Source organism: Pholcus phalangioides, unplaced genomic scaffold, assembly GCF_987345545.1.
Source record: "Pholcus phalangioides strain wild (caught in Gottingen) unplaced genomic scaffold, Ppha-v1.0 ptg000024l_1, whole genome shotgun sequence".
NCBI lineage: Eukaryota > Metazoa > Arthropoda > Arachnida > Araneae > Pholcidae > Pholcus > Pholcus phalangioides.
The window spans coordinates 10,473,608-10,496,588 of record NW_028301616.1 but is presented as its reverse complement, the minus strand read 5'-3'; the positions used below and the strand labels follow the sequence as shown (position 1 = coordinate 10,496,588).

At 36.3% G+C, this 22,981-nt stretch overlaps 1 protein-coding gene across 1 annotated transcript in view; it reads right to left on the bottom strand.

Moving 5' to 3' along the window:
• Window positions 1–22,981, bottom strand: part of LOC149068724 (uncharacterized) — a 50,263-nt gene extending 27,282 nt beyond the window's left edge. Inside the window, exons 1-5 of the mRNA XM_089251317.1 lie at window positions 22,785–22,981; window positions 16,711–18,613; window positions 12,560–12,785; window positions 4,033–4,290; window positions 3,495–3,653 (exon numbers count right to left, since the gene is read on the bottom strand). Coding sequence (XP_089107443.1) covers window positions 3,495–3,653; window positions 4,033–4,290; window positions 12,560–12,785; window positions 16,711–18,537 — 2,470 coding nt within the window. The 5' untranslated portion in view covers window positions 18,538–18,613; window positions 22,785–22,981. The remainder of the gene's footprint in view (window positions 1–3,494; window positions 3,654–4,032; window positions 4,291–12,559; window positions 12,786–16,710; window positions 18,614–22,784) is intronic.

The window sequence follows — 22,981 nt, the reverse complement described above, 5'->3', positions numbered from 1 at the left end:
GCACCAGCATTCTGGGTTTCTGATAACTATCTGAAAAAAATCCTGGTTATAAATACGACTATATGTTCCGATTCGTCAAAGAGGATGTATGGAACAGGCTGACTTTGTTTTTCTTTCCCACAAGTTTCAATATGTTAAACCATGCATTTTTTTTCTTTCAGCTGTTCTAAAACCTGATTTCCCCCCCCCCCTTATGCTAAAATCCTTTTTTTATTCAGAAATTGTAAGGAGCTAGATTGGAACTGTCTAATGCTGTCTAATTATGCATTACCATATTTTCTATAATGCATGGTGGGTTCCATGGATTCCCTTGTATAAGTCTTCTAGCCAAGGGACTGTGAATGTAGTCTGTGTAGTATATTCTGACCTCTTACCAGAGGCAGCTCGCAATGAAGGCACAAAGGTGCGCCCCCAAGAGAATTTCTATTCCCTAATTCCCCTTCTATTGCCTTAAGTTATCTGAATGTTAATTTAATTCCTCAAAACGGATATATATCTCGTGGGTTTTATTACTGTATGGTTGAAGAATATTCTGAAGCGAAATGTGGTTTTTTCATTTGCAGGAGAGTTATTTAGAACTTATAGCACAAGAGATTCAACTAAACTACAAGTTCAGTTTGTAGTTTCTGCACTCGAGGAGTAGTGCCTCACTCCATATAACTCTGTAAGTAAGGATTTAGCAGAGAAGAAGGAAAGAAAAGCCCCATATGCAATTTGTTATGTCTTCCTTGGCACATTAGAGCCCACACCTAAGTGATGGTAACTAGTGATAAATTTTCCATATCCTTGAGAAAAATTAATCCACGAAGGAGTTTTATTGGCATTTGTGGAAATTTTGAGTTCATCAAACCAAAAAAAATTTTTTTTTCCCTAAATTATACATGTAGTTCAATAATTTACTAAGCGTACTTGACTACCTATTTTCAGTGACAGCTGACAGCACATTTTTCAAAATGAGCGCGAAAAATTTACTAAAAGGGAAATTTTTGAGAAAAATTTTCCTTGAATAATATACTATCCATAAGGTGATCAAAAAGTAACAAAAAAAATTTAAAAATTCATTGATTCGAAAAACAAACAATTTAGTTTCATTTTTGTTATCATTTTTTGTGAGAATTTTATTGAAAATTTCATTTGAATGTATTGAAAATCTGCAAAGTTATGATATATTTTCATAAATAATATTGCTTGAATAGGGTTAGCCTTAGAGACATCATTCGTGGGGTTGGAAGACATTTTTTTTTCTCAAAAAGTTTTTGAGATATGTGCATGAAATTTTGCATGGTCAACAAGGATAGTAGAAGCAATAAACAAAAAATAATAATTGGAATCTGGGATGATGGGTTGCACTTCAATATCTAGTTGAATGATTTGAAATCGGAGCGATCCAGTCTTATTTCAATGAATTTTGTGTTGAGAGCCAGAATAAATATATTAACGGTCAAAAAAAACATTATTTTTTTCTCCAGTCTTTTACTTCATATATTTAGGAGAAATTTAAAATAAAAGTTGTTTTGGTAACTGCTGTGCCTCTGGTCCAAAAATATGTAAAAAAAATTGTATTTTTTCTTACGAAAAATTCCACAAAAACGAAGTTTACATAATTATTTTGCATGTAAATTTCAAATGTAAGTGTATGAATTATTTTTATTCATATTCTGCATGTTTTTGTGAACACTTTAGTGAAAATTTCACTTGAATATACTGAATATTGAAAAAGTTATGATTTATTTTTTCAAACAATGCTGCTTAAAAATTGAGCCTTAGAAAAGTCATGTGCATCATTTTTTGATAAATTTCAACATTTTTTTTCTCAAAAAGTTTTAGAGATACTCAAATAATATTTCACATGGTAAATAAGGATGGTAAAAGCAACAAATAAAAAAAATCATTGAAATCTAAGACTATGGGTGTCATTTTGGCATTTTGTCGGGTGATTTGAAATGGAATGACCCATATGTCAGAGATGAAATACTATTGAAAAAAATATATATACAGTCGGCACTCGATTTTATGAACCTCTAATTTACAAATACGCTCTTTTTATGAAGACCTCTGTTCTGAACATCACGCCATAGAGCTAATGTTAAAATCCACTCTATTTTACAAACTCTCATTTCTATTAACTTTTTATTTTATAAACTTGTTTCCTTCTGTTATTTTATTTTTTTTCCTGTTTTTTTTTGTTCTTCCAGTCACCGCCGACTTCGTTATAACCAAAAGTAAACTTCAACTCAGACGTTGTACTTGTCTTAAGAGAAAACAGAGAAGGGTGGGGGGAGAATTCACCATTTGACATCATCAACATGAGAATTTACATTTGATAGTTCCCATAGTTGACCATGAAGTGAACAGTCTTGACAATGTATAATCCGCCCTTTGTGCATTATGATTTGATACAATGGTGGTTTGAGAAATGGTACTATATATACAGTCCATTTACTTTCCACTTCGCAATTTCAACCAAACAGAAAAGATTGTGCTTGACAGTAAATGGAAGAAAAATATTTTGAAGGAATTAACATGAGAACTTTCTTTCCAAGACTTAAATTGTCAAAGCATACAGGGTTCCAAGAGGCACATTGAGTACTCTAATCAAAGATCAGCAAAAGGTTGTTTTTGCAGCAAGTGGATCCATCAGCACTCCACCATCCCAAAAATATTTCAGAAAAGCAAGGTTTCCGGAGTTCAAAAATACACTTGTTGCTTAGCTGAGGAAAGTGAGAGGTAAAAATTGCAATTGACAGAAACCTTTTGAAACAACAAGCAAAATTATTTGCAGCTAAGTTAAACTTGGAGAATTTCAAAAGATCAGATGGGTGTCTGCAAAAATGAAAGAAAATACACGCCCTGACTGTTCAAATACTATGTGGAGAAAGAACAGCTGTAAATACAACTCTTACCACTGAATGGAAAAAGGGGAAGATAACTAAAATAGTACCATGGAATGTTACAATCAAGCAAACAAAAATAAGTGATATTTTTGGAAATCGGTCAAATAATTGTGGGTGACCAACTAATATTTTATATTTCCCATATCTGTTTTGTTTCTCCCATTTACAAACTTTTGATTTTACAAACTAATTATCAAATCCATAAGGGTTCGGAAAAATGAGGGTTGACTGTATTAGTCATTCTCGTGACCATGCTATTGTAATTTATTTTCGTAGAACCCTAGAATGCATAAATTCTCTTACACTGGGAAAATACGCTTAAGGATAAATGTGTTTAATGAGGAACTATTTCTAAGTAGAACTGTGAACACATCACTAAATATTTACAATAAGAACAACATGGCTTGCCTGCCAGATTACCAGCCCATTCTCATCTCTCTGTGTGTGATTGTTACCAACATACAAATAATGAATGTAAATTGTTTAATGAAAATTATAAAATGAATCTAAATTATTTTGCATGACTGTTGTCAAATACATAACAATTATGAAAAATGAAAAAATATCCCAAAATACAACAAAAACTACTTGTAAAGATACCTTCAAGAATATGTGTCTTAGATACATTATACCCCAATTCTTCAGAGTACTGAACAAAAACCTCTCCATAATTCAGAGAGTTAGTTTCATCTAGCACACCAAGCATATTGCGCCCGAACATAGGAGGAACAGCAATCCTAGCTTTTGTTTTCAATTTATCTGAAAATTAAAAATGGAGAATAATTCAACTGTTTTATAAGTGAATGATACATTCTTTCGTATCCATTTATCATTAAGTAAAAAGAACTGAATTACAGAAATCATACACTGTTTTATATCGATGGATTACTCAGATATAAATAATTTGTGAACCTGGAATGGAGTTCAATGTGAAACAAAAGCATGTTTTCATGAAGAAATAGTTTCAGCATTAATATGAAAAACATTAATGTTATAATGATAACATTAATATTATATGAAAAACATTAATGTGCACAAATATTAATTGTTATAACTACTTCAATATAACAATATATATTTTTAATGAAATAATTTTCATTACGAAAATCTCAAACAATAATTAAAAACAATTACTCACTAACAGAATGATTATATACAGCCAAAAGCATAGAACGAAAGAAAGGTTCCTTCGTCAAAAAAACACCACAATCCCTCAGGCGTTTGAAAGGCATGTTCAGGGAAGTCTGTAGCTTCAACAGGTTCACTGCCTTATCTTCGTACAACAAACATTCTGAAAGCTCCAGGATCATTTCTCTTTGCATAGACATAAAGACATCAGGTTTGACGCCAAGTTGCTCCAGAATTGTAATCAAAGGACGATTGAGATACACTTGTCCTAAAAGAAAAAAAAAATTCGTTCGAAATGGAATCATTAGAACTTCTAAAAGGTTTTTCCTTTCAATTAAAAAATCTCTTTAAATTCACGAAAACAAAATCAACTAAATAAAAGCGTATTTTGCTGTCATTTTTTCATCATTTTTTACCAATGAACAGCCCATTCACATCTCCTGACAAATGGGAACATTCGATTTTTGTTTCCTATCAACAATTTCTTAACAATCGTATTTCTCAACCCTCACGCTCTTTCTCTTATTTCAAGATTCTTCATTAGTTAACTCTATAAACAGACTTTTTTTTATTTTACATTAGCATTATGTTTTTTCTTTTCTTTCTCGCAATGGTTCAACAAGTGAAAAAAATATAGTACAGTTAAAACCCTAAGACAGACATTGTGTGAAATAGAAATCTGTCTTGAATGGAATCGATAGATAGTCTTTTGATGATTAATGTTTTGGTGGGCGGCTTTATAAAATGGCACATTATTTTAATCTCTTGGTATTCCATTATGTACAAATTTCACTGTATTACATACATAGGGAAATGGTGGCTGCAAGAGGGAGAAAGAATGGAAAACCTGCCTCTCTTATCTCCCCCACCCCTTCATCTCCTATATATTAACAATGCCACTTTTTTCGATCATCTCTGCTTGCTCAACTGCATTTAATTGAAATTTGTTGCCAAAAGCCTGAACATAAAGGGGTTAAAGTACACTGTAACCTCACTATGTACAAATCTTTGAATTTTACACAGTGAACTCTGCAGGGGTCAGCACGGATCATGGCCTCAAAATTAGTGAAAATAGTGACCAAAATGTTTGAAAAAGTGACCAAATAGTGACCAAAATATTTTTAGAGAGAGAGACCAAATGGACAATGAATTTTTATTACCAAATTGAATGAATTGAAATTGAATTTAGTTTTAACTTTGCATTTCAATAGAACTCATTGAAATTGCTTTTTTTACATAATAGATAGAAATAATTAAATCAAACTCAAACGCATTCTGCTAACCAGAAAAGTTTTGAATAACTTATCAAATTTATCAACAACTATGTGTGAGAGAATAACTACATTACATCCTTTTTAAGTAACAGCAGTGATGCCTTCCCCCATGTTGCTTTCCACAACCCATCTTAAAATCAATTTAAGCAGGAAAAACTTCAAAGCGGGAAAAAATTTTCCCATTCAAAGAAGGGAAAAAAATGAAATAACACAAAATTTGATGAGAGCATTTGTCCCATCTACATTCCAGTGGATTTTTCATTCATGATGCTACGAATGACAGTATACAAAACGTACTCAAACTTTTTTTAACTAGTACAAATTTGATTTACATACCTAGGTTTGTATAATATGTTCCAACAAATTTTAAGAAATTTACTTAATGATTAAAAACCATAAAATTAAATTTTTAACATTTTAAATTATTAAATTAAAAAATTACTTAAATTACTGAATTATAAATTATTTAAATTATTAAATTGAATAAAATATTTAAATTATTAAATTGAATAAAATATTTAAATTATTAAATTGAATAAAGTATTCAAATTATTAAATTAACTAAATTATTTTAATTATTATATGTTGAGGGAGGGGCAATCCACCCTCCCCCCCCCCAGCGTCAATGGCAGAGCCTACTGATGTATACATGTATATGATGTATATCAATTGTCATCGTGCCACACCCCTAAGACCTTAAAGTATCTCCACCTATGGCTGGACTGGGAAAAGTGGGCGAGTACTATTTTACAGGCGGGGGCACCAAAATAATACTGTCCTTGGGTGAGGGAAAAAATAAACCAGTTTTGAAATTTGTAAAAATATATATTTTCCCTTTTTTTACACACAACATACACCCCTGCAAAAAAAAACACATTTACTCCTTTACCCAGAAACACAGGGGTGGGAAGTGACAAAGTCCATTTCGGAGCAGCTTTGAAGCAGCAAAATTCAGGATTCTGAGCAGTTTTGGAGCAGCAAATTCAGCAGATATTTATTGGAGCAGGGAAATTAACAAGAATATTTTCGTTAACCCTCCTCCCTTTTCAAAATAAAACTGCACTGTCTTTTGTTATCAAAAATCTTTTCATCAGCTTGTTTTTGGTGTTTCAGGCTTTTGACACATCGTTTGAAAGAGAGGCTGTCATAAAATTTTTCACACCAGTCTATTTAAGATGATTTTTGCTTACTGAGGGCACTATTTGCTGTCTTGAACAGCAGCACTTCAAATGAGCAAAAAATTTTCTATAACTTTTTTATACTCGGAAAGAAATTGTTGCAAAAGGGGGGAGAATTTCGGAAGAATCAACACGACCTTTGGCGATTAAGTACTTATTATTTGGCGAGATTGGCGATCTGACACTCGTTATTTGGCGATGTTGGTGATCTGACACTCGTTATTCGGCAGTTTCTAAATTAACATTCGTAATTTCTGCTGCTTCCAGTGGCGACTTTTTTTTAAACGGCAACTGACTCGCATTTGCACTTTAAAGCTTTTTTTTTTTTTTTTTGAAGCCGAGCACATCTCAGGTCTATCGCCATGGGCAATTTACTACCTAGTGAGTTGTGCCGGAAGTGTAAGTATGTGTACCTAACAGTCTGAGTGCGTATTTAGTGTTGTGTATGATTTTTTAGTGCTGCCATCTATATCTCAGAAGTGAAGTGAGTGTAGTGTAATGACTGAATATTTATACTGTTTGTAGGACTGTCGCTCTCTGTGGCGAGACTTTTTAACGGAGAGATCGGCTTGCATTTGCGCCTTGAAGTTGGGAACCACAGAAAACCCACTTCAGCCGACCACCACTGTGGTGACGATGGGGCTCGAACCCGGGTCCCCGCGACACGAGTCCGTCATTATGACCACTCGACCACCACAGCGGAGCACTTTAAAGCTGAAAGACTATTGCAAACTATCTTCAGTTGCACAATCACGGATATTATCGCGGTTTCACGATGGAAAGGCCGATAGTTTAAATAAGGCGTACAGTGGAATATATATAAAACACGCTCTTAGAAAGAATCGTTTCACGGTAAGCAGGAACAAAAAATTTTTGGCGTCCTGTAAGAAATTCTGGGCATACGAAGCAAAATTAGCTATTTGGCGCAGAAAAATACGAAAACACTATTGGAGCAGGATGGCGCAAGATGTTAATTTTGGCGTGGTGTTCCTACCCCTGGAAACAGTATAATTTTGGCCTCCCCCCCCCCCCGTAATTTTTAACAGAAAAAAAGACTCAGCGGCCTTCCCCGGTAAATTTCCCATGAACCTTGTAAGCACCAACGTGGCGACTTTTTTTCGAGCCAAGGAATCGCCGTTTTGCGGTAGTCAATTCAAGATGGCTGACGAAGGGCACATAAAAAATTACAAAAAAATATATAATTTATAATATGAATTAACCTAATATGCGAAAATCGATAGAAATATATCGGGAAATACGGAAAATTAGGATGAAATGAACACAAAAATTGAATCAACAACATACGGGGTTTATAAATGCGGTTGATACAGAGTTTATGGATGCTGCTGTCAGGGCTACCTATTTTAGCGCGAAAACAAGTCGCCACGTTAGCGCTGACTCCTCCCGTAACTTTCAACGAACAAAAATAGTGAATTCGCCCCCATCCGGGACACCCGATTTACCATGGCCGTAATACAATTGTTTTTTATGGAGGGGAAACGTAATTTTACTGCCCCTTGACTGTGAAATTCGATAATTTTGCAAAGGAATTTTTATTGCCTTTTCTTAAATATACCATTCCATCAAAAACGCCGTCCAAGGCATTGTTTTCTCCCCCCCCCCCCGCTTTTGGATCTGATCACGGTATGTAGCAATCCGGGTCGCAAGTACGAACGAAAATTTACTATCGCTCGGGGGGCCGGTATCCACTCTTTTTAACAGAAAATGAGTAAACTCGGCACCTTTCCTCGTTCAACACCCGTGGAACCAGACCCCCGCCCTCTCCTATTGCGGTCATAACAGACTCGAGACAAACGTTTTAATAACTTCCGAGGTCTAAAAATAAGATTTTTTTACACATCAAGAATGGCGCGCAAGATGTCGATATTTCTTGGGGGGCAGAGCGCAACGACTGAGCTGAAGAAAAACAATGATCAGAAGTTCATTTTGAACTCTTTTTCCGTAAAAGTTGCAAAAACAAAAAACAAGATCATTTTCGTTCATCAAAAATACGGCCGGCAATCAAAAGGGAGCCAAATAAAAAAAAAAAATAAAATAAAAAAAAAAAAAATAAATAAAAAATCAAAAGGGAGAAACAAATCGAATCCCGACATACATCCATGCGGAAAAAACAGACATCTCACCTATAAAGAAAAAACCAGTCTATATATCCGTGCTCCCGTGAGAGTACGCCGCCGCCGATTTGCATACAGCGTCGGAACAACCGGTTCCCGCACGTGCATGGAGAGAAAAAAAAAGGAAAACAATCCAACAATATTAAGTAACAATCAGTATCGTGAAGATGCTCTAAATTAAGTTACGGCCCGGGAATAAAAAAAATTAATATTAGGCCCTTTAAATTAGGAAAAAAATGTGAAGTAGGGGCCAAAGGCGCGCTCGGTGTGTGCCCATCGTTAAATCCGCCTCTAGTTACGGCTCGCATGCACGTTAACTGAGTTTTTATCAGCCTGATGACAAATTTTCATCTGATTTGGAAACCCTCGTGTTAAACTAAATGTTGAATTGCAGGATTCTGTGATCTTTTCATAAATAGTTCTCCTTTCGATCAAATTTGGGGGTACGGTTTCTTGCTCAGATTTAAATCCAGTTAGAAAAATAGTACGAATTTTATTTGTCGATAGATCGCGATTTTCAATCGGATGATTTTTTTTTATTGTAAGTAAATTCAAAATACATGCGAGCTTCTTTAACCTTGGCCAGCTACAAGAGTATTCTCCAAAGCGTATTAATACGCTTAATACGTATTAATAATACGCGTCTTTAATACGCGCTTTGGTATTCTCCCGCTGCGCGTAAGGGCCCTTTCACACGGAGCGGATGCGGGTCCGGAAGAAGTTTTAACAATTGGAATATACTGCGCCTTTCAGACGAGCCGAAAAATCTCCGCACCTAGGAAATGTTCATGCGGGTCCGGACGTCGTCCGCATGTGTCAAAACCTAAGGGCCCTTTCACACGGAGCGGATGCGGATGCGGACGCGGGTCCGGAAGAAGTTTTAACAATTGGAATATACTGCGCCTTTCAGACGAGCCGAAAAATCTCCGCACCTAGGAAATGTTCATGCGGGTCCGGACGTCGTCCGCATGTGTCAAAACCTAAGTGCGGGCTCCGCATCCGCACATAGAAGTTTTGACAATAGGTTTATTCGGGGCTATTCAGACGATGCGGATGCGGAGCGAATTCGTCCGCATCTTTGGGTACTTTTTGAAGGCGATTTTTCACGGAATTTTTTTTAATTATTTGCCATAATGATAAAATGACCATCATAAAACACCATATGATGGTCCCTGCTCATTAATATAATGTACCTACATACGTCTATCCCTTTGTTTCGTTCTGAGATTGAGATATAGCAACTTTAACTGCCTTTTGTCCATACTTTACAATTTTATACAATAAAACCTGCCAACAACGGCCACTGACGGAACAAAAATGATAAGCCGTTCTGTGCATTACTAATATTTAATTGACTACATACTTTAATAACTTTTAAATTTAATTTAAAAATTTTAATTTTTTTCTTTTTAAATTTTTTAAATTATTTAAAAATATAAATATCTGAAATATTATTTTAAATATTTGTTATTTTTTTAAATTTTTAATCAGTTAATTTTTTTAAACTTTAAAAAAAATACTTTTATTAAACAACGTTATCCCCGTACGACGTTCACTCAGGGCCGGATTAAGTCGTTTGAAGACCCTAGCACTTGAATATTTTTGGTGGTTCCCCCGATACCTACAAGTTTATTTTACTCAATATTCAGTCTATAAACTTAAAAAATGAAATTTTATATTTCAGAAGTGAGACTAATCTAAGGATGGGATTTCACTATAAAAGGTTTATGAAAGTTATTTTATAAAACTTGAAAAAAGCAACTAATAAATTTATCGGTTGCATTTGCTCTAATGCAACCGATAAATTTATTAGTTGCTTTTTTTTAAATAATTGTTATAAAATTTTTATAGTGTAATCCGGCCGGGATTATACTATAAAGTTTTATAAAAGAACTTTTATGAAAGTTGAAAAATTCAAACAATAGGCGCATCGGTTGCATTCCAGAAAATGCAACCGGTGCACACACACACGCACACACATTTTGCATTCAAAAAATTCAACCAATAAGATAATATTGGTTGAATTTTTCATGTTTTATCAAAGAGCTTTTATAAAACTTTTATAGTGTAATCCCGGCCTAAGGCTGGTATTACACTATAAAACTTGAAAAATGTAATCAATAAACACATCTGTTACATTCGAGCGAACTTAACTGATCGGCCTATCGGTTGCATTTTTCAAGTTTTATAAACTAACTTTTATAAAACTTTTATACTGTAATCCAGGCCTAAGACAGAATTGTGATGTGAATATTTCTAAGCACAGACATTTTGAACGTCCCCACCCCTCCCCTTTTTTTCTACTTGCAAATTCTTTGATATCTCCCGAATTTTTTTTTTAGGAACATATTAGTTTCGGATGTTTTAGGATTGGATTTTTCGAACATTGGATGTTTTTGGAATTTTTCTTTCATATTTTTCCAGAAAGACAGATTTGTTTTCAAAATCTTTTGAAAATATTTTAAGACATTTTCTCCCATCGACTACTTGTGAGGATCGGAATGAAGATATCTTTATTCCCATATTCTATGTGGCTCTAGACTAAACCACCAAAGAATACCTCTAGGCTGCATATGGGCACTGAATCAGGGGTGAAGGAGAAAAACAGTTATAAAAATTGCGAAAAAATAGTTTTTATGCACGAATTTCAACCTAAAGATGCGGGCGAAACACCCGCATCTTCAGTGCTCGTGTGAAAGGGTATGCGGACCCGCTTCCGCATCCGCTCCGTGTGAAAGGGGCCTAAGTTAGCTTCTGCACGGGCTCTCTAATCGTCATTTCAAATAACATTTAAAAAAATTAACAAAAGTAACGATAGAACAAACAACAAATGTAACTTGCTCGATGCTCCAAGAAAGGAATTCGGCCCTTAGGACTTAAAACAAATAAAATAAAGGATCAATTTTAAAATAAGATGAAAATAAAAGAACGAGTGAGCACGTGGGGAAATAAGAAAGAATGGTAGTATAAGGGGGGGGGGGGGAATTCTTTGTTGTAAGTACGCCTTTTATGCTAGTTTTTTTTCCGACCGGCTTTTCCATAAAATGACGATTCTTTAACCAAGGAGCTTTCTTTTTCCAAGCGCCTTGAAATCAAGTTATGCTGACGTCACACGGTATGCTCCCGGGAAGATAAGATGCCTTCGATAGTAGTTCAATGAAGGGAGGGAGAAAATTAGCGATATTGAACAGGTAAAGTTCCTCCTTGAAGAAAAACACTGACAGCAGAAAAGCGCGCGAGACCGAGGTTTTTTTTGCTAAAAAAGTGGAAAAAGTGACATGGGCCTGAAAATACGTAATAAAAGTGACCAGTTTCTAAAAAAGTGACTTTTAGTGAAAAAAGTGACCTGTGCCGAGCCCTGACTCTGTGAACTCGTTCACCTGCTTTTAAAGACCATCAATATATCCCATCGATATACTAGATCTGAACAAACAACCTTTTCAATTATGAAATTAAAATATGTTGGAATTGACACATGAAGCGTATCACATGCTACAATGAAATACATTTTTTCACAACATGAAATTTTTTTCCATGAAATAAAGCCAATGGGTCTCAAAGTTTGCACTGCAACTCTGTGGGGGGAATTTCACCAGAACTTTGCCAAGGACATTGCACCAAAAAAACGATATTGAGTAGATAGAATCCACATTCACCCTAAAGAGCCTAACAGGCATAGGCAGAGTTAGACTTGAAAGTCTGGGGGGGGGGGGCACAATGATTGTTGGGGGATGATGATGATGTCAATCCATATATACGCAAATACATTATTAGATCAGACGGCTTTACGTTTGACGCTGGGGGGGGGGGGGGGGGACATAACTTCACCCATGCTAACAGGTATCTAGTAGAATAGTGACTCTGTTCATAGGTCAAGGGAGCTGAAGTTAGCAAAACTAATTCGATATAAATTCATTGCACTAATCAATATATGCATCTGGAAAACATACTTGGAGCACTAAGTTTCACTATTTCCAGATTGTTACTGCTCTCACACTTGAACTTCTCCATACTCGGTCGAATCCCTAAACTGAATCGTTTAAAGTTTGGATTCTCCGCAAGCATACCCTTGCAACCTTTATATCGAATCTGGAAAGCAGATGGCTCATATACGGGTTCTTTTATTCCCACTGCTAATCCTTCTGGTTTTTCTTTTTCTTCTTTTGCTTTACGTACCTATGGAAAATCAAACCTATTTATTACAGTCATGAAACCAAAAATTACTTCACCATACACAAATCTCATAAACACTTTTTTTTCATAGCCCTAACATATAATTTATGATGTCAAAGTTATGTGTGTTCTGTGTTTGAGAAGTGCTGCCATCTGGCTTTCATACTGGAAATGAAAATTGCACATGCTTAAATTTTCATGTTTATGTGAAACCATAATGTGTTCATTATAGAAACCTTGATAATTTAAATATTAAAATTAGAACAAATATCCTAGGCTTATACAATGAATATTAGAACAGTAGATGCCGCTTATTGGAATCACGAATGACATCACTCTGGTATTGTTATCACTTTCACAAAGTAACTACAGCCCACACATATATCATTAACATGGAAAAACTTTGTTTATAGCTATCACAATTTGGTTCACATTACCAATGCAGGGGTCTACTTTTATCTGCAAAGTTCATTTTGAAGCTAAGGTTGAACCCAATTTATGTATTTTCTCAGTTCTTTTCTTGAAATTCTTAGTGAGATTGTTCTGCAATGTACATCACAATTTTTGGCATATTCTGCTTCAGGGCTATCCAAACTTTTTTTAATGAAAATATCCATCTTTTCAATGAATATCTGTCTTTTCAATGAAGCCATCTTGAATATTTATTCTTTACAGAATATCAAGGATTAAAATTATTTTACCAACACAAATACACTTAGGGGTCATTCAAGTACTATGTCACCAAATGTTTAGTCATTTCTGACTCCCTATCAACAAAATTTTGTCATCAGCTCTGCCCCTGCCTCCTAATGCATATTAGTGGGATCAGAGACGTATGCGAGAGGGGGGCATAGTGAGGCTCGTACCCCCAATCAAAAATTTATTTTTCTTAATGCAAGAAAAAAAATTTTCAATTAAAATTTTTTTTTTTTTTTTTTTTTTTTTTTTAATAACGTGATCCACACGTATTCCCAAGGGATCAGCATGATCCGTCCAGGGAATTTGTTAGTGTTAGTAAACATCCATGCCCGAACCGGGATTCGAACCCAGACCTGCACAGTGAGAAGCTAGTTCCCTAACCACTCGACTGCCAGGCGGCGGTTTATTTTGTATGTGTTATTATATAATCAATCTCTTAATTTCAATGCTATTTGAAGAACTCAAAATTTATTTTTAAGAAATTCACTGCGACCCACCCTTTAAGCCATATATGATAAGCCCTTGGCGGATGGACCGAATGTGGCCCTGGGGGTTATCAGATGTGCCCTGTACCCCTCAAACCTAATTTTGTAAAAATGAATTAAGCTGCACATTTACAGATCGCTTAAGTGACCCGTGGCACAATTCCAGAGCATTTAAGAGACATGTGGCATATTTTTAGATCACTCAAGTAGATCCGTGGCACATTCCTTAAATGATCCATTCCACATTTAAAGATCCCTTGTGCGACATGTGGCACAGTTTTAGAGCACTTAAGCAGCACAAACTGTGGTTCTACATCACTCAAGTTACCGGCAGTCCATTCCTAAATTACTTGAGTGACGCATGGCACAGTTCCAGAGCAACCACTTAAGCAGCCTGCGACACATTTCTAGAGTACTTGAGCGACCCAAACATTTCCAGATCACTTGAAGAATCCATGGAACATTTAGAGATCACTTAACTGGCTCTGTTGAGGATTTATGGATTTATAAATATGGAGAATGTTAGTTTAGGTGCCCACAAACTATCGAAAGGTTTTTCTCGTTTTTGGCGCACTGAGTAAGATGCCATTAAGAATATTTCATATTTTCATAAAGGATGGTTGATGACGTAAGCATCATCCGACCCTCCCCTTTCCCCCCTTGTCATCAAAAGTCAGCAAATCAGAAACCCCCCATCAATGCTGATGTAATACTTGAATGACCCCTTATACATCAGTCGAAGGGAACAAGAAAAAAAGATGCATAAGTGAGAGAGGCGTACAAGTGATTAGCATTATTTACCTAAGTTATATCTTTGACCGAGAGTTCAGAAAATTGTCTCATAAGTGAGAGATTATTTTAATATTAATTGTTACTATAAATATGAAAATACTGTTACGAAAAATATTGGTAGCGTAATTTCTTGAGACCCTCACCTACAAAATTTACAAACTTGGCGATGTCCTGTTGCCAAACGAGAAATGCAAAGGTACGGCATGAAACATCCAGATTTTTCTGAAACGTTGATTTTCTGCTCATCTGGTGGCGCCGCCAATTCGGAAACTGTGAAATGTAGTTTTCTAGAATTTTCTTTTTCTGGAAGGTTTGACCGTACCTATAAAAAGTGATGTGATCACAGGAGGGCAGTCAGTGTTGTTGAAACTTTAAGCTCAGTGCGAGATTCTTATTTGTCGATTGCATTCTGTCTGCTTGTAAATACGTGTAAAATAGCTGTTTTCTGTGAATAAATCTGTGCATCCTGAAAATTATGTCATCCTCCGCTTCTTTCAGGGACTTGTGAGAAATTATCCGGAACAATACTTATATATAGAACTTGGTTAATTCGAATTTTGAATAGTTTTACAAACTCCCCTTGAGTTTCTATCTAATTTAATGTTAAAATTTCTTGTTTAATTCAAACTTTTTTTTGAACTGTTTTGGATAATGCGAAATTGGAGGGGGAAAAAATCCTGATTTATGTTTGAACAAATTTAGTTTGGGAAAATTCTACAAGAAGCCAGACTGCTTTTCTCTCGATCAAATTGCTAAACAACAAAATTTTAAAGACTAATAAAAGTTTGAATATTCTGTTTTTCTCTACTCTTTGATAATAATTTAATGCTTACTTTAACATTGTTCAGCTGGAGTGCATTGAGACTGCACCATTTAATACTGATTATGCATTTTAACCTACAGATCTAAGATATGACATTCAAAATCTGAAACTTTTTATCGTCACTAAGAGTATTGGAAAGTTCAGATTGTAATACGTTAATGAAAGCATATTTCCTCGATAGCATAAGAATGATAAGCAAAATTTGAGAAGATGAAGATAAATATTTCTAGTTGATATACTGAGAACCATTGATTTAGATCACCATACGTCCCGTATTTACTGGGACATCCCCGTATTTTCACATAATTTTATAATTGACTACTAGTAGCAGGAAAAATTTTTGAAAAAGATTAGAAAAACAACTAACAAAACAACAAAAAAAACAACCAGTTGGATATTTTTCCAACTAAATGGCCGAAAAAAAGACCAGATAGTAGGAAAATAACTAAATTGGCAACACTGCCAAAATGGGGTGAAAAAAAATGATCCACTGAGAGGCATGGGCTGAAAAAGGTTAAGAAACACTGATCTAGACCACTACTTTACTGCACACCAACTTCGGTCATATATCGCCAGTGGCAATTTCCAACCAGTGGATTTGGGTGGGAAATGAAGACTCCATCCATCTGTGATCGCCCCAGGCTCGGTAGGTAAAGAATTTACTACTGACGTTCTATGCTCGGATTAGAACTCATGTACCTTGATGGTAACCTTCATTTACCAGAAGACTTACCACAGCGCTACTCAGGCCCTATCATCTCTAGACCACTGGAGACACAAGCCTGCTTTCCTTATTTGATGCACTGTGACATGGGGCGCTAAAGTAGTGGCCCCCCCCTAGGTGGGACAGCAGAGAGATGGACGATGGAGAGAGCATTGATAATTATTTACATAATTTGATATTTGTTTGTTTTGAAATAAAGACTGTTTTTGTGATTTTTGTTCAATTAAGTAATAATGAAATTTAACGGAAATTGTTTAACTTTTCTTCTACAGGTCATTATTTGCTATTGAATCATTTTGGTATTTGAATGTGTATTGGACCACAAGCGGCCTGGGTCAAATGCTGACAATTTTATACATACATATATATTCTTTCAGTGGTTTGATACAACACTAGTATTCTTACTTTTTCAGCCAGTTTTGTGGATATCTTGCCGATTCCATCAGAGAATGTGTACAAATTATCACGAGTTTTGATGTCTGGTATTGTAATTTCTTCTTCTGGGGGAACAGCAACCTGTATGGCTTCATCAGATGTAGAGAAACACTGGCCCATCCTAGCCATGTACTTTGCCACATTTTTTATTTGGCTGAAATCACCCATCCACCTCCGAATACTTTCGGCAGTGTGATTGTTGGAATCTCTCGCATACAACCATATTCCATGTTCACGAAGCTGACTTCCCGATGCTGCCAGGACTTCATAGTGTCGATTTACTATCGTGATCCCTTGTCGAAGAACATCGCCAACAACTCTGTTCATGAAATGATCTCGATTAGGATCATACTGCACGGCATATGTCAGCTTCTTGAAATCATCGTTTTTAATCAAGACTCTGATCATATATTCATTCGCATTCTCAAACTGCCTAATCACTCTGTTATCGAAACTTTCAGTTTCAGGAAGAAACACCAGTCTGGAAGGCGTGATTATTATTCGGCGCACGTAGCACATCCCCCTGGGCAACTCATTTCTCCTCATATACCTGTAATGCAAGAAAAGCTGTTTCAGGGCAGACTGGAAAGTAAACAAAACATTGCGGATAAGTAGTTCGCTGATGTGCTCTAGTGTATTAGACAAAGCTTCTGGATCATCAAGTACATATTTCATTAGATCATTCTTGATGAAACTCCAGTGATTTGTGTGTATAACGGACGACATGTGATGCGGCAAAAGGATCTGATCTTGCAACTCCAGTGATCTACTGAACAGCATACGCCAGGAATAGTTGCAACTGAAAATCTTCAAATCATTAGGCATAGAATTGCGGAATATGATCTCCTCATAAGTGTTCCTCAGGAGATCCGGAGACGGCGAATAAGTTTCCAGATTACTAGTGTAAACAAATTCTGTGGTTCTTGGACAGCGGTGCTTCAAACGATCTATGATATCGCGTACTCTGAATTTTCCAGAAAACTTGAGCTTCAAAACCAGTGTTCTACCTATTTTATTGATGTGAGTCCAAGCTCGCTTACAACTGCATCCAAAATCCAAGGACCTCACCCATCTCTTGTTTTGAAAACTTTCGTGACAACTGATAGACGGTTCATCATCATCTTCATCAGGCATATCTCGGACTGACTCAGAAAAAACAAAAGGTGGATGGCCAAGCTGGAACAGTACCTCAATGAATGCCGTTTGTGGTATATCATCAATTATCACCCTGTTCATGCTATTGTACTCGATTAAAAATTTATTTGCGGGTCTAGTGCAGGAGGGTTTCCTATGATCGATAGTCATGAACAGAGCAAAAAACTTCCTTGTGTGGTAGAATGATGAACAGAGTTCCTTCCCATTGCTCTTGTACTGATAATGCTGCACAAAACGACACATATCGGGTAAAGTGCCAAAAGAAATTTCTTCCGTTTGTATGTCATAATGAAAACCAGCTTTGGTTCGGAAATATTTGTCATGGTCCGGCACTAACCAATAGGACTTCAGATCTATCTCCCGCTCACCACACCATTTGCTGCATAGTTCATCTCTGAATTCACATATTTTTTTCAGCGCAGTCCCCTGGTAAGCTAGGGTGATGGGCACCCTGTACAGATCGCTATCATAAGCCACATCTTGCTTGACAAGTTCGAATTCTTCTACAAGTACATCTGGCTTACCCGAGCTTTTCTTGCATCTTAAGAAGAAAGCTTTTATGTTCTCATAAGCGTTTATTCGATCCGCGTGACTATTACTCCTGTACTTGACGTTGAATTTCACAAGTTGCTCTGCCATCATCGAATGTACGTTAGTTTTTTCATTCCCAAGACAAGTCACATCTCAGTCACTCTCCCTCAACTTACGGTACAAAACTCTGAAAATAAAAAAATTAAATATTCACAAACATATTTTCATAATCATAAAATCTGCATTACATCTAGGTGGGAAGATATTTCATCGCTGAAACAAAATAGATATTTCAGTAAACATTTTGGTCATGAAATATAACTTTCTCACATCTCAGTAATTTTTTCACCAGGGCTTGACAAATCCTAGACAAAAGGTCATCATGGCGACCAAAAAGTATGTGTTGCGCCTAATTTCATGGTGTCTCCAGACTTAAAATTATGTCAGCCAGTACAGAAAAGGTCACTATGGTAGTCAAGTGGTCATAGTGACTGACTCAGATCACGAGGATGCGGGTTCGAATCCTACCATCGCCAGTGGTGGTAGGCTGAAGTTGGTTTTCCGTGGTTGCAAACTTCAAGGCGAAGATGTGAGCCAATCTCCCCATTAAATAGTCTTACTACACAGAGCTACAGGCCTCCGATGCAATTATTCAATCATTACACTTCACTCATAGTTATAAAAAACTGATGGCAGATGGTGGCACTTCACTAGAGATGGCGCTTCACTTGAATTTGCCTTGGCAAAATCTGGGTTCTTTTGAGTGAAAATGGGTCCCTCTCGAAAAAAATTAAAATATGGTCTGTCCATCCCCATCATTCATTGGCATCCCTGTGAATCAAATAAATAATTCATTTAAAAAACCTAAAAAAACCTATGTTAAATGGAAAGGTTCATTGAAAAAAACTAGGTTATTTTACACTTTCATTTCTACTAGTAGGGAAAAGCTTACACAGAAATCCATTAACACCAAGAATTTAACATGGTACGCTATGTCCCAAAAGTTTAGACTCATTTTTTCGGTATAACTTTTGTAACACATAGCAAGGCCATAACTAGGATTTTTGTCATATAATCAACGTTTTTTCCCGTAGGATTCATTTTAATTCACCGTGATTTGCAGCATCATTTCATTTCAAACCATTGGAGATTTTAGCAGTAGTTAGCAGCGGCACTAACTTTTGGCATAATATTTGGCAACAAATACAAATTTCCTGTTACTTGAGATCCTAATTCCCCATATTTTTCTGAGAAAACATGATCTGCCTGAGATTACAAGGACTGAAACAGTACTTTTTTTAAGTATTTTTCATTCAAACGAAGCATAGTTGAGAGATATTTCTATAAAGATATGAAAACACAAAAGAATCTGGTTTCCGACCAAAAGTTGTTACTGAGGCTAAAAAATCTGAAGGCTTCCAGGTAAATCGGAAGCACTAGCACCTATGCACACATTCAGTTTTTATTTCATGTTCGAAGGCATTCTTCAAGCTGAATTGTCGCACATTGGATTAATGAGTATATTGCCCAGATCAAGACTCATTCGTGGCCAGTCCAGTAGAGTCGTATTTTCCATTTTGAAATAGGTTTTCGCAGCATTGAACATATGCATGAGAGCATTGTCCTGCTGAAAAGAAAAGTTTGGTTTCCCTAAAATTTAACCAAAAAGAATGAAATGATTTCCTAGTGGCTCTATATATTTTTGTGCATCCAGTCTCTTATCTAGGATCGCTAAATATACATGTCCATTTAATGCGGAGGTCGCTCACATTGTCACAGAACCTCTACCCTGATATCTGCTGAAGTATGAGCATAGCTTTTTAATTGGACTGTAGCAGTACCTTGTTCTGTCTAACTGCATTTATAGGTTTCAAGCCTTGCTTCCCGATTACGAGTTTTTAATTTGCATGTATTCAATAGTTCCCATAAACTTTCAAGACACGTAATTTTAACAAATTAACGATTATAAATACATTTTTTTATTTTATGAAAAATGTTTTCCCATATTATTTGAGAAAAAAATGCTTTTCCTTTTCTGTGAAAAAATTGCATTTCATTACACTGCGTGCTACAAAAGTATATAAAACAGAATATGACGGCCAGGGTCAACCACCCCTATAAATGCAGATGGCGCCCAAGATTTGCTCTCATGGGCAGAGTAATCGAAAGTGTTTGAGAAGACAAGTTGTTATCATGGCATTCATGCCATGCTGTTGTATTGTTGTCATCATCATTAACAACCATTTTCAATCCCCTGCTCTGGATGAACCTTCCCCTAAATTTTTCCATTCTGCTCTGTCTGATGCTTTAGCCATCCAGTTGACTCCTGATGTGTCAGTCCATCTTGTGTGGGGATGCCTTCTCCGATGTTTAACACCATGGGGGTACCAATCTAGAATACTTGTGGTCCATCTGTTGTCCTGTCTTCTGGCAATATGTCCAGCCCATTTCCATTTCAAACGTTTGATTCTTTCCATGATATCATATACCTTTGTGTGGTTCCTTATCCCCATGATTTGTTTTCTGTCTCTCCTTGTGATGTCTAACATACATCTTTCCATGCTCCTTTGTGTTGTCTGTAGCCTTTGTATCGTCTTGCTTGTGAGTGTCCATGTTCAGCTCTGTTGTATTGTAGGCGCTGTTATCTCTCCGATGTAACTTGTGTTTTGCTTAAATAAATTATGTTCCAAACAGTGTGTTGCTACATTTTGGTGCCCAACGTGAAAGATGACATTTTTTCAACTCGAAGGGAATCATCAGCACTCAGCCTGAACGTACCTATTAATTGGTAAGTGAAACTTCCATCACAGATGTTCATTTTCAACCTGAAGGGAACTAATCGCATCAGTTATTTCAAAATTCGCAAAAGTGTTCATCAAGTGTGAAAATGTTCGTCCGATGTTTTTTTTTTAAATGTCGCTCTGCGCGTCTCAAAAGTGTCGATTTTTTTATTGTTATTGAAATGTTGGCTTATATATAGTGTAGTATGGCTTACTTAGCAAAGGAAAGAAGCAAGACCTCATCATTCCAGCTCAAGCATTGGGAGTAGCCATGTCAACCAACATGACAGTCGTTCAGTTGAAATCTGCCATAGTGAACCCCCCCCCCCCCCCCACAAAGCAGAATGTGCCAAAATGTGTGACGTACATCGTAGAACAACCAGTCTGTTGCAGAACAATCTGGAAGAATTTTAAGAATAGTGTAGAAAAATGCTATTATGTATATACGAATTTTTACCACAGAACATTTTTAGTCAGCTGAGGGCTCATTGCAGAACATCGCAAAACATTCTGCTTTGGGGGACGATTATGATGAGGACTTTATGAAAGAATTCCTGCTAATTCGATGCCACCATTGGTGTCACAACAGACAGAGGCACCACCATCGGAATGTTAAAGTGGATCGCATGGCCATCATACATGAAGCAAAACAAGCTAGTATTCCTGCTAGTATTCCTAGCTTCCTGCATCTGTGGAGGTGAGAAACTTCTTTACTGCGGGCATAGCACCCTCTCCTAATGGAGGATGCTGTCTCATGAATACTGCCGCCCACATAAGTAAAGCATTAATTTTGTGATTTTTTAATGCAAGGTGTAGCAGAGGTTGAATAACAATTTAATCAACATAATAAATTTTCTACTATAATTATGTATGTGAAATGGAAAATCCCATCATATAGCAGTTCACGCATGAACACAACTTACTTTCCGCAAGTACACACATCGCCTAGCGACAAAAACAGCAGTTGGCAATATAACATATGCTGTTGCCAAAATACAGCCAAGGTTGGTGAGATATCGTAACTCAACAAAGAACAAAAATACTTTGAAGTTTCTATGTTATTAGAGCAGATCTTTTCAACTTAAGTCAAAGTGTGTACCATGTAGGCAGGGCCGTCTTAAGAGCATCATAGAGGCCCCCAAGCCGTGATGTTTTTGAGGCCCTACCTGGAAAATTCTCGTAAAATTTGACCCCTTCCCATTTTTGTGAGGACCCACTCCTCTTGAGGTGCCCGGGTGGGCCTATTACGACAGGAAATCCTAATTGAAGCCTGTAGGCCACTTTAAGATATACTAAACAGGAGTTATGAAAGAGCTTGGCAACATAAGTAGGTGGTAATCATTATCATTGTGAACAGATGTATGCTTTGAAGGGGGATAATAAAAGCTAAATATTCCTAATTAACAATAGAATTATTAATAGGTTTTCCACCATCAGTGATCCCCCTCCAATAAAATTTTGTAGGAGGAACCCCTTCCTCTATATGGTTTTAGATTTTTTTTTTTTTTTTTGAATGTATATAGGAATAGAAAGTCCTTCACAAAGAAAGAAATAGAGATATTTTAATATGAGACTTACCAATTCATTATTAAAATGACTTGATAACTGGAACTATTTAAAGCTCTGCAATCGAATTGCTCGCTGATGGGGCCCCCCTTCGTAACGCTCCGAGTGTTGTCAAATGTTTCACATATCCTTCGAGGAATGGACACGCTTATCAACTTCAAATAGTTTCAGTTTGCGTTTCAAGTCACGTGTCAATCCGCTGATGTCTC